The sequence below is a fragment of the Lipotes vexillifer genome, unplaced genomic scaffold (genome assembly GCF_000442215.2).
Source record: "Lipotes vexillifer unplaced genomic scaffold, Lipotes_vexillifer_v1.1 scaffold1329, whole genome shotgun sequence".
Lineage (NCBI taxonomy): Eukaryota > Metazoa > Chordata > Mammalia > Artiodactyla > Lipotidae > Lipotes > Lipotes vexillifer.
In genome coordinates this window covers 61,523-74,329 of record NW_006797566.1, presented here as the reverse complement: position 1 = coordinate 74,329, position 12,807 = coordinate 61,523, and the positions used below count along the sequence as shown (strand labels likewise).

Below are 12,807 nucleotides of genomic sequence, written 5' to 3'. Positions count from 1 at the left end.
CTCACCCCACCCAGAGAGCCCATCACACAAATGTTATTCAGAAAATACATTCTGGATTCTTCCCCCTCCCACCAACACGTTCCCTACCTCCCGCTGCACACGGCTATTTATGTGTTACACTTGACAAAATTCATCTTCTTTTAAAAAATAACCTGGCACTTCGAGATCCATTCAGGGCAATGCCATTGCAAACACTGTAATTTAAAGTCAGTCACAGTAGGACTTCCCTGGTGGTGCAGTGGTTAAGAATCCACCTGCCAATGTGGGGGACACGGGTTCAAGCCCTGGTCCGGGAAGATCCCACTTGCCGCGGAGCAACTAAGCCCGTGCACCACAACTACTGAGCCTGTGCTCTACAGCCCGTGCTCCGCAACAAGAGAAGCCACTGCAATGAGAAGCCTGCGCACCGCAACGAAGAGTAGCCCTCTCTCGCCACAACTAGAGAAAGCCCACCCGCAGCAACGAAGGCCCAACGCAGCCTAAAGAAATAAAAAAATAAAAAATAAAAGTCAATCACAGTAGAAACAAAGCCAGTCTCTAGAAAACTGACTTGAGGACCCTCAAGTCAGTCAAAATGGGTTTGCCTTGGTCAGGCCCATTGATGGGATTGGAAACAGCACCCCAGCAGCATCCTGAGCCCTGGCTGGCCCCAAAGAGCCTGGAAAAGCTGGTGTTTTGCTTCAAATCCATCCAGAATAAAATGCATAATAAATAAATAAATGCTTCCAACTTGTGTTGCGTGGGAGTATCCAGCTGTGGGTGCCTGTAGCCTTTACGACGCTCCCCGGATTTTCAGAGGGAATCTTGCTTGATCGTGCAAAGTGTCTGAAATCACCCCGGGTCACGGTGAAGCATGCAGTGAGAGGGAGATGGAACAGGGGGGAAGACTTCTGTGAAAATCCCAGATCTAGTCCACTGTTTGCTGGATGGGCCCTCCTTCCTGGTGGGCATGGAACCATGTATTTATAGCTCTGGTTTCCTGCCTTGGAGTTTTCTGCCTTTGGAAGAAGAGAGGCTTAGAGGAGTGACAGAGAAATGACCCGCAGGCCTGCATAAAGGATGTCCACGCAGGCTCTCTGCTCCTGCAGACACCTGGAAGCTCAGGTTTCTTCCCTCAGCTTTGGGAAGAGAGGCTTTCAAGGCTTCAGCACCCAGGGCTAAGGTCCAGCTGCCGCAGCATGTCCTGCAGAGACCCCTGCAGCCTGCTCAGGGCCACCACCTCCGTGGAGTAGAGGGAGGCTTCCAGGACGCCGCCCAGGCTCTCCAAGGTCTCCAGGGCTCTGGCCTGGGGCAAGGGGCAGCTCTTGGAGGAGGCCAGCAGGTGGAGAAGGTCCCGGAGGTTCTCCAGGTCATTAGATATTTGGATCACATTTCTGGAAGGCAGACTGGTGAGGATTTGTTGGTAGATCGCCAATGTCTGGTCCATCTTGGACAAACTCAGGACAGGGGTGAGCCCAGGGATGAAGTCCAAACCAGTGACCCTCTGTTTGGAGGAGACGGACTGCTATGCAGGAGGAAGGGGAGAGCAAGAGCTCAGGGGAGAGAAGTCAGCTCCACAAAGCCCCTGGCCCTTCCCGCGAGCGTGGAGGTGTCTCCTTTCCCCCTTCCGCACCATCCTGACTAGGCCCTTATTTCTTGTGCCCACATGGCTGCCAAGCCTCCAAGCTGGTCTCCCGGGCTGCTGTCTTCCTGCCCTTCCCAAACCACCCTGCCCTCCACTTCCAGACCAGCTTTAGCAGGCCGTTTCCTCTTCCAGATGCCTCTGCTATAGAACCAGCCATGACTGCCTATTTCTTACTTACTGACTTAAGTCTCTTTCCCAGGCATTGAGGTCCTCCATACATGCCCCTCCCCAACCCTTCCACCCCCAGCGGACGCCTTCCTCCCAGACAGGTTCTCCACGAAGTCTCACCCCCTTAGGGATCAAGGCCCCGTCTCACTCCTCCACTCCAATAACTCTGGTTACCAGGAGGGGCTCTCCCCCCCCACCCACCCGCTGCCCGCAGCGCTCACTTCCTGCACCACACCGGTTGGGACACTGGGGGTCTATCATGTGCAGCTTGTTGAATGACTATTTTGAAAGCAAGGAGACTTAAGCGTTTTTCCCTATGAAATGCTCAAGACGATATCTAGTTCTGAGCTGTTCCTGCTTCCGGCCACCTAACGGCTCCCTGGCTGCCCAAGGCTACCGTTAGAAATCCAGAGTGGCCAGGAGATGTGGAAGTCTCTGGATTGCTCCATGCAGGTGGACAAGTTGGCTTTTAAGGCAGGGGGCTATCAAACGCCACGTCTGAAAACCTTTGAAGAGGGCATGCTCTGTTCTGGTTCTGCAGGAGGGGTGTGTGTGTGGGGGGGTCACTTGCTTTATCTAATTTAATCTTGAAACGACCTTGTGAAGACTATTAAGGTAGTCCTATTATCTAGATGAGGAAACCAGGGTTTAAAGACATTGAGGAGCTTAACTAGCTTAAGATTTTACAGATAGAGAACAGAAGGGCGAGGATCCACACGTAGCCTCCCTAATTCTAAACACCGACCTCATCTGGGAAGTGGCTGAAGGTACAGGCTTGTGGACCCCAGAGAAAAGACCCAGGGGACATTGAGAGCTGTTTGCAAATACGTAGAGGGTTGTATGTGAAAGAGGGCTTGACAGGCAGGACCAGCAGTAATGAGGAGAAGCTTCACAGGGTCAGCGTTCAACTACCAGCCAGGAATAATGCCTAATGATTAGAACGTTCTAGAGATGTGTTGGAGGCCCAGAGAGGGTACTGCTGGGGCTCTGGTCACCTGCCAAGGGGACACTGGACCGTTATGCTCTGGTCCTGGGCACTAGGATTCCAGTCTGGGAGGAAGGGGAGTGAGGAGGTGGGAGGCAAGGGGAGAGCAGGAGAGCAGAGGCAGCTGTCCATGCGGTAGGGAGGCGTCCAGGCCGCCAGGCCCCTTGCGTGAGGCTGCACAGCCTCAGCCAACCTCTGAGGTCCGGTTTCCCCACGGGCCAGCCACAGTTCTACCTCGTCTCCCAGGCCCTCCCTACCGTGTGTGATATGTCATTGATCCTGGTGACAATCGTCTTGATGAGGGTTTTGGTGTCATCCTGGACTTTTCGGATGGGCACAGCTTCAATGTAGGACAGATAGGGCCAAAGCCACAGGAATCGGCACAGGGGTCCACAACGCATTTTTTCTTCCGGGGATGTGCTTCTGGGGCCTGAAAACAGAAGGAACCACACGTGGCATGTCGCTGGGATCTCAGAGAACACCCACATGTCACGTTACCAACCACATTCTCAGATGCAGATAAAAACGAGATTTGCTTTCTGCTGTGGTTATCATTTCCTCAAAGACAATTCATTGTCTAGAAATACAGTAATGAAATGCATTCCCTTGGGGAAAGGCATGGCCACATCAAGAAAACCACGGTGAGGTGTGCTGTAGACCACAGAGCAGGAAGACAGGGCATGAGTAAATGGATGGGCTTTTAAGGTATGGTTTGAATCCAGCCATTTACTAGCTTCATGACTTCAGGCATATCCTATAATCGCTAAAAACTCCTGCCTGCATCCCCTGCAATATACCTATCTCCAGGCTTTTCTGAGGATCAAACTAGATAACGTGTGCGAAAGAGCTTTAAAGGTGTTGTGAAGTGTACTCTATTACTACCCTATTATTAGAGATTGTGTTACTGTCCTCTCCATTAACTCTCTCACAGCAGCCCACTGATATTTCCGTGATGGCATTTATCACTGGCTTTATTACTTCCTTTCTCTCCCACTGGGAGCCTGAATCCAACCGGCACTTATGGAAGGTCTGATAATACGTCAGATGCAGTGCTGGGCACCAAGGATGCCACAGTGGACAACGGATGTTCTCTACTCTCAAAGTGCTTACAGTTGAATAGGAGAGATAAACAGGTAAACAGGCCATCCCAATACAGGAAGAAAGAGCTCTGCAAGAAGGACAAGATATTGTGGGAATACAAAGGGGGGCTCCCTGGAAGAGGTGTCACCTGAGCTGGGTACTGAAGGCCAAGGAGGGATCAGGAAGAGTATAAACTGGTTGTATAAGTGGCCAAGAAAACAGCCGGTGCGAAGGCATGAAAGCAGGAGAAAGTACATAACACGTTCGCCCAGAACGTCTGAAACTTTCAAAGTCATGGAACCATGAATTCTAACATTAATAATATGCATGCAGATCCTTGATTAAGCAGCAAGGTTTTAATGAGATACATGAGGCAAAAGGTAATCAGGTTAAAGGTATGTGAGTCTGTGGCCAATGATCTGTGCTAAGTATGTGTGGATGAGCCTGAAATAATGATCAAGAGTAAGTAAATGTTAGCATGAAGGTCCTGGAGATGGCAAAAATGTTCATCTCTGCTTTTTGTGTTCTGCCTCATCTGGGTCTTGATAAAAACAGGTAACGCATTTTCTGTCCATAGGTGGCAATTTAGTATAATTCATATTCTGGCAATATAATAGAAATAAGCAGTCTTGGGAATTCCCTGGTGGTCCAGTGGTTAGGACTTGGTGCTTTCACTGTGGTGGCCCAGGTTCAATCCCTGGTTGGGGAACAAAGATCCTGCAGGCTGCACAGTGCAGCAAAAAAAAAAAAAAAAAAGTCTGTTTCTATATTATAATGCTTGATCAAAGGTATTTTTTTAAATTAATTAATTTTTTTTTTGGCTGCGTTGGGTCTTCATTGTTGTGCACGGGCTTTCTTTTGTTGTGGAGCACGGGCTCTAGGTGCGTGGCCTTCAGTAGTTGTGGCGCACGGGCTTAGTTGCTCCACGGCATGAGGAATCTCCCCGGAGCAGGGATCAAACCCGTGTCCCCTGCACTGGCAGGCAGATTCGCAACCACTGCGCTACCAGGGAAGTCCTGTTTTTTTTAATCTGAATTTTACCGAAGGGGAAAAATGAGACTCAAGAAGATGTGCTAACTTGTCCAAAGTCAAACAAGTAAAGCGCCAAAGCCAGGATTCACGGCCAAAGTTGCTTCACCCAGAAAGGCTGGGCGCTTTCTACCCTACCCCACCAGTTTCTCCAAGCTTTAAGGGAAAGCCCAAATTACAAGCCACTCCAATGACCAGCCAAGGGCAGCTCCTGAGACCATGGCATTCGGGAAAAAATACCCTGCTCTATTCTAGGACGAAGCTATGAGATTGTACCCCTGCACCAACTTCATGTATGAAATGTTTTTGTGCTTTTGTTCTCTCTCCTAAAAAGTTAATACTGCTACTATTAACTCCTTATTCCCTGAGTAAACATGCCCACCAAATGTTTGAGGAATGAAGTTAAATAGTGCTAACCCCTCAGTGTGATTTCATGAAACCCTAGCAAAGGTGGAAGCACAGTGGTTAGGCCCCAAAGCTTCATCAGTGGGCTCTGCCCTTATTAGCTGTGTGTATCTGGGCAAGATATTGAATTCCCTAAAGCATCAGTTCCCATCAGTAAAATGGAATGAATCACACCACCTGGCTCAGAGGTTAATTGAAAAGAACCTGTAAAGCCCCTGCCCATTTTGTGTGTGTGTGTGTGTGTGTGTGTGTGTGTGTGTGTGTGTGTGTGTGTAAGGGTGAGGGTTGGGGGCAGGGGGACTAAATATCAGCTTTTTTTGAATTGTGTCATTACTCAGCAGGGCTTGGAATGCTCTGGCAGCACTACCTGTAGCCAACCCTGAATCTAGCATCGCCTCGCCTGGGCCATCTCAACAGGGTGCCTGGTATTTCTGGGTCCTCCCCCTGCAGCACAAGATAGAGTGGTAAACTTTTCTAGGATTCATGTGTTAATGACACCATCCTTCCCAAGAGAATTTATTACCAGATTAACTCTGGTCATAGTCACTCTCACATAATGGCCACCCTTTAATACCTGAGTGGAAAAACAGTTTTACTAGCTCCCTCTATCACCATGGATAATATGCTTCAGTGGGCGCTGAAAATAAATCATAGTTCCTTGAAACGTGGAATTGAGGAACTGCTGCTGAGTAAGTCTGCCTAAGAGGAGAGGCCAGGGTTAGGGGAGCTCCCTGGGGGGGCTGGTTGTTACAACAACAACTCGTAACAGGCCCATCTGAGATCAAAGTGATGGGGAGACCCTGGCCAACAGGCACACACAACATGAAACACACATGCTCACACATATAACACATCATATGCATACACACACATATCAACACATTAACCCTTTTAGTAAAGGCTGGTGACTGTCTCCAGTACCTATTGCCTCTTCACAATTAGTAGAACATCCAGGTTTAGATAGAGATGTGGCCATTCAGAATAAATACTATATTTCCCAGCTGGTGTGGCGATGCGACTAAATTCTGGCCAACTGAATATAAGCAGAAATGTGATGTGGCAGTTCTTGTGCTGTGTGCTTTTGCCCTTCCCTTTTCCATCCCTTCCTCCATCCTGATGTGTGAATTGTGGATGTGGCAGCTGGCGTTCTGGTGCTTCTTGGGTCCTGAGGACGAGGGCCTTACCGTATGAACACTGGAGTAGGGAGCTGGAGGGGGCCAGGTCCCTGAGGACTTGCTAGAGGCGAGATGACATGCATGGACCACCTACCTCTGAACTTGTACTGAGTGTGTGAGAGACATAACCTCTGTCTTGGTCAAGACACTGTTATTTTGGGCCTCTGCTAAGTGCAGCCAAACAATGCTAATTAATTTATACATCCAGACACGGGCAGACATCAAGTTTTCCTTGGTTCACCTGAATGTCAGTACCTGGGTGGGGCCTGGCTGTGGCCCGAGATTTTGGGTTTGGGGGGAAGGGCTGGTAAGAGCAGGGTTTGGGGACTGGGTAGGGGAGGGATAATCCAAGACAGCAGCTAGAGCTTCACTGAGCATAGCACCTGACACATACTAGTTACTCAATATCTGTTTGATGGTTGACAGCTAACATGTATTGATTGTCCACTGGGGGCCAGGGACAGAGATAAAGAGACATGCAATCGCAGAAAAGTGGGATCAGGAGTGGGGACAGTCGGGGCTGAAGACTGGTGGTTTTCCCAGGAAGCCCAGGTAGTACGCCACAGTATTCGGCGTTGTCAACTACTTACATATATTATTTGTTAAAAATAAAAGTAAAGAACAAAACTGTGCTCTTAAACAACTGGCTTAAGAATTTACCTAATTAACTACAATGCAAGGAATAATGTTTAAAGAGATAAAATGCCTTGGATAACTCAGGGCAGGAAGTCATGTGTAAACTTATGAGCTCTAAAGCTGAGCTATGTTTCAGCTGGAGCATAGGACCTTGGGAAAATCTGCTAACCTCTTGCAGACTCAGTTTTCTTAGCTGTAAAATGGGGATGAAACAAATCATAATTCCCATCTGTGGCTGTTACGTGGCTGAAATGAGATAACGTATGTAAAATTCTTGCTCTGTGCCTGGCACATGGCCAATCCCAATACACGTTAGCTGTTGTCAGCATTATTTCCAGCTAGGGAATCAAGGAAACATCTTGGAGGAGGTGGCATTTAATAAGGGCCCTGAGAATGGGGGGGAATGGGTTTGTGAAGGTGGGGGAGAGGGGCACCCCCAGCAGAGGTCTCAGAAGATGGTGGCTCTCAGCTGGCACAGGAGGTGTGATGGGGAGACAGGGAGGGGTGGGGCTGTGCCACCTTGGCTGTGCAGGGAGGCCAAGCTATTTCTGTGGAAGTGAGGAGCTCTGATCACTCCCAGGCTAATGCTTTCAGCACAGGTGACAAAAAGGACGGAGATGGAAATTGGGAAAGGCCACCCACCCACTTCTCCACAGAGCAGCTTGCCTCCGCCTTCCCCAAGAAGCTGGCCGCCTCCAGACGTGAGCTCCCTCACCTCCCCTCTTGTCCCGGGGGCTGCAGCAGACGAAGTGGGGGCCTCGATGTCAAAGTGGGGGGGCACTTCTCTAGATTCAGGCTAGAAGGTTGGCTGGCCCCAAGGCAGGCCTGCCCACAGCCTTTGGATTCCAGCAGTCACAGGGGAGGTGGGGAGAGCTCTGGGTCACAGAGGTCTTCGCCGGTGGAGGCTGCCAGCTTGGAGCTATATCCAAACTCCTGTATCTTCTCCTGATAGAAAGTGTCAGAGGTTAGTAAGGGCACATCCTTCTCTCTGCCTTCTTTTCTTCTCCAGCCATCAGGTTTTTGTACCTCTCTCTCCAGTAGTCTTTGGTACGCTAGTGTGAATAGATTCAGGTGATGTGGTATTTCCTGTTAATTGTAAGGAAAAAGCTTTGGACAGTCTACACCCTCTCTCTCCCTGTAGAAATCCTTCCTGTGGGCTCCCTCACATTCTTCCCTCTCAGCCTTCCTTCCTTCCTTTCTCCCTAACTCCAAGTTGGAAGGGACTTGAGGATGGGGAAAGGACAAAGGATGAACACACAGAGAAGGCTGGATCCCGATCCTTCGAGTTACTCAGAATCCAGTGGAACAGATAGAAGCTTAAACGACTCATTTTAACACAACGTGGTGAAGGTTACAAGAGAAGGAACGTGGAACTGGGGGATCGTGGGGAAAGGGGGTGACTCTGGGGAGGTGAGGAGAGCTTTGCACTGAGACCTGAAGGACAGGAGTTCCCCAGGGGGAAGAGAGCAAGCGGGGCCTTCCAGGCCAAGGGGACAGTGTGGAGTTGGGGGAAACCATGGTGGGTTTGGGAGAATTCAATATGGTAGAAGGGTAGAGTATGTGAGGCTGGAGAGCTAGAATGTCCCGGGCTTGATTCTATGTGTAGTCGGGACCTTTCGGGGAATCTGCCCTGCTCAGGACACACACACACACACACACACACACACACACACACACACACACACACGAATCCTGGAGGCCATGTTTGCATGAGCAGCAGTGGGCAAGAGAACCAGAATACTTTTCTCTTCCCTTTCCGTGTCCCTTCCTCCTCCAGCTCCTGATTGGGTCAATTAGCGTCTCTCCTGGTAATTTAAAGTAGTGCTCCGAGGAGTCCAGTTTGCCTCTGATGAGGACTCAGAAGATCAAGGGTAGCCATGGTTGGCATCACATGTATGGAACAGCTAAGAGAGACCAGGGCCCATCCAGCTGCTGAGAGGTGGATTATGGTCAATGCCTGGACTCTTTCTTGACCTCCTTCCTGGTTCCTGACCTGTTGGTTCTGGGCTCTCCCTGTCCTTAGCCTCCAGTGTGAGACACTCTTCCACACATACTAGTCACTTGAGTAGCTTTCAACTTTCTGAATATATTTTTTCATCCAGGAGACATATAGATACACACATGTAAGAGAAACAAGTGTCAGGAAATAAAATACACCTTCACTATGGGGGATGCACTCTTGAGAGTCTCCATTCTGTTTTTTAAATGTTGGCTGCAATATACAGTTGAAAACACTGAGCTAACATGAGTGGTTTTCTCTTATTTGCAACCGGAAGGCTGGTTGAGAAATCACGTTAACATACTTAACTGGTAGCCAGAATGTGGGTGCGAGGGGTTATATTCTTCCCGTTCATCAGAAACTACCCTCAGATTTGATCTCATCAGGGATAACAAATAGGTCTCAATTCCCGTGTCAACTCTGATCAGTTTTTAGCGGTTCCTTGGAGTGCTGAGTGGAGACGAATCTGAAGCTCCATCCAGTCTCAGAGGGAGAAGGTGCCGTGATCAGTTAGTGATGTCTGCCGGGTGCAGGAGTGGTGGATATGCCACTTGTTCAGCATCTCCCAAGGGCCTGGCACAGAGCAGGTGCTCATTAAATTTTTGTTGAATGAATGAATGAAATATTTCCCATCCCTGATCTTCATTGTCTAACAAGGTTAACCTACCTCTACAATGGTTTACCTGCTCCAATTTTAAAGTCACGATATAGAATTCACTTTTGCCCAGCAGGAATTCTAAGAAACTTTCTTAATGAAGATGGAAAATGCTTCAGCATCCTGGTCTCCTTTTCATGGGGACTTTGATTGGCTTCCTGCATCCCATAGATGTCCTCTAGCACCACATAGGGCCCTATTCCCTTCAGCTTCCTGAGTCCTGCTCCATCTTAACTATTGTCTCAGATGTTCCCTGCCTTGGTCCCATTCATCAGCTTGGCTCTTCCTGCTGTGCTCTGGGCCTCCTGCCCTTCTCAGAGGTCTCTGCTCTGCCCGGCTAGTCTTCCCTGTGGTTTCCCCCCTCTTCCCTGGCACCCACAGCCTGGAGCACCCCAGAGTACAAACTCGGTACGTGCACAGATGGGGATGAACTCTTCCAGGGGGATGGATGAGATATCGGCATTGACACCGATCGCTCCAGAGAGCTGACAAATTGAGCAGGAAAGACTGTAAAATGCACTCTGCTGAGAAGCAAGGCACAATTGTTGTCACACATGGAGTGGTGCAAAGGACTCTGTGGGCCCAGTCATCAGGTGGGCTGTTTTTAAGCAGAAACCACCTCTCTTTCTACTTCTCTGAGACAGCTGTGTGGACAAAGAAGAATTTCAAGGCTCTCACTGGCAGGCTACAAGGGAGTTGTCGCCACTGGACTCCTACTGCTGGTGGGAACAGGGCCTACTGACTGACTGATTGCAGGAGAATTTGGCTCGGTTTTCCTTTAAATTACATGCATGTGGTTGAAGGATGCACATACCACAAGGACTCCACCTTCCTGGAGCCCTTCTCTCTCTCTGCCCCCCACTGACCCCCATGTTCCCCTAGGTGGCATCGAGGCTAGAGCGGGGACAATGATCCAGGTTCTGTGAAGAGAGCTCTCCCAAGCGGCCACCTCCGTACCCTGCATGAGCCACTCAGACACAAGAGGCATCCGCCTGGGGCTGACGGGCCGGAATTCACTGCAATCTCCCTGGCTCTGTCCTTGGTGATTGGAGCCATTTCCTGGAATGGAGGGGGGAGGAAAATATTTCCCCCAAATACCAAGAAGAGTTATTTTGGGCATAAGATGTACAAAATAAGAGAAGGACACTCCTTTGGCCAACATGGAAACGTTCCCCTCAGCCCAGTGTCCTCAACTGCTTGAAGAGGAAAGAACCGAATCACACCCACTGTTTTTCTCTTGCCTTTCCCCCCTGCCTACATGAGAGAACGGATCAGCAAGGCCTTCCCGCTCAGGAGGGTGTTAGTGTGGGAGTGACTATGATTCTGTTCACCGTCCTGGTGGGAAAGAGACTGGATACCCTCTGTCCCACCAGCGTCAGCTGACCACTGCCCGCCTCAGAGCTCTACAGAGCAAACACCAGAGAGCGGACAGAGGTCAGCGCGGGGAGTCATCCAGCTCGTGCTCCTGGGGTGGTGTCTTCAAGTCCCTGCCCTCTGCCCTGCCTCCCCTGCCTCCCCTGCAGACTACCTTCTCATCCTCTCCAAAGCTGCTAGTCTCAGATGACAACCAGGGGACTTCCCTGGCGGTCCAGTGGTTAAGACTCCATGCTTCCACTGCAGGGGGCTCGGGTTCCATCCCTGATTGGGGAACTAAGATCCCACATGCTGCACAGTGCAGCCCCCAGAAAACACAAACAAACAAACCAAAAAACCCTCAAATGACAACCAGGCCACCATGTCACTCTACTGAACTGTGTTTAAGAATTCACTTTTCCGAAGTGCCACACCTTTAAGCTATAGAAACTGGAGTGTAAAGGCAAACCCATCCACAATGAAATCTAAAGCAGCCAGGAGGGAAGGCAGGCTATAAGCGAGGCTGGTAGGTCTCACCTGCCAATAGTGTGTCTTTATCAGTTTTGGCTAGATGGATGGTAACAGTGAGAAAAGTGTAACAGGCCTTTCCCATGACCTGCTGTTCTGTTGCCCCAGAGAAACCCTATTTTATCCATAATGTAGAAGGCAATTCGCACAGCTTTGAGGCCGGATATGGTGAGATGCAGCATAATTTCTTTGGGAGGTTTGGGTTCTTCCTGACAGTTTTTCTGCCCACCTCTGCTACCTCGTCCCTTCCTAGGTCCTGGGCTTTACACAGCCCCTGGCATTCAAAAGTCAGAAACCCTGCTGGAAAATGATGCCTGAAATCTCACCTGCAGAGCAAGGCTTCTCCTCGGAAACTCAAAACCCTCCTAACGCGCACTTCTCAGAAACTCAACGCACGTCCCCTGCACATGGCGGCGGGGTACCCTGATCTTTGCGGGTGTGCTCAAGGCCATTTGCAAAGCATCTCAGAGACAGGGCTGGCGGCTCTGGCAGTCTCCTGGGGCCCTGGCTGGCTCCGTGAGCTCAGATTCCCGCCCCGAGGGCACAGGCACAGCCCAGCCCCAAATCCAACGCTCCCGGCTCCCAGCCGCGTCCCCTCCGGTCAGAACTCTGGTGCAAAGTTACCACAATCCAGAACCAAGCTGTCCGCTCTGCCCTTCGCCCGCCTCAGTTTCCCCAGGATGGGGTGGCCTGTCAAGAAAGACCAGCGGAGAAGGAGAAAGGAGAGCGCCGGCTCTTACCTCGCAGCTGCCGGCGCCGCGATTCCTCGATTCCTCTGAGGCTCCATGCCTGACCTCCCCTCTTATAGACGCCCGAGCGCAACTTGCGCAACTGCCCGGCAGGCTCCGCCGCACCCCGAGCGCCAGCTCCCGCCCTGCCCGGCGCAGGGCCTCGAGGGAGGGACTCCGCTGCGCCAGGAGCCCCGCGTGCACCCTCGGGTACCGCCTGAAAAGTTGGGGGCGGCTGGCAGGAGTGAGAAATCCTCGAGGTGGCGCCAGCATCGGTCTTGCGGGCCTAGGGGAGCGGGAGCCAGGGACAGGGCGGCGGTGAGGGGTTCTTCTGAGCCGGCTGGGGGCTCGGACGGCGCCCTTGCTGGTCGGTGGTGCGCGGACGGCGCGGCCCAGCTGCCAGCTCCGCTGGGCGGCGGCACCCGAGGGCCCTGGGCGCCTG

The 12,807-nt window shown here is 50.9% G+C and overlaps 1 protein-coding gene across 2 annotated transcripts; it reads right to left on the bottom strand.

Moving 5' to 3' along the window:
* Window positions 1-1,044: 1,044 nt before the first annotated feature.
* On the bottom strand, window positions 1,045-12,408 carry LEP (leptin). 2 transcript variants are annotated; one of them, XM_007469671.1, is made up of 3 exons: window positions 12,378-12,408; window positions 3,035-3,207; window positions 1,045-1,504 (listed from the first exon to the last, which is right to left on the bottom strand). In XM_007469671.1, the coding sequence occupies exons 2-3, from the start codon at window positions 3,176-3,178 to the stop codon at window positions 1,145-1,147; spliced, it is 504 nt and encodes a 167-aa protein (XP_007469733.1). In that variant the 5' UTR covers window positions 3,179-3,207; window positions 12,378-12,408; the 3' UTR covers window positions 1,045-1,144. The 2 variants fall into 2 exon arrangements, with proteins under 2 accessions (XP_007469733.1, XP_007469734.1); XM_007469672.1 differs by lacking the exon at window positions 12,378-12,408 and having other exon boundaries at window positions 1,056-1,501; window positions 3,035-3,181.
* Window positions 12,409-12,807: the final 399 nt, after the last annotated feature.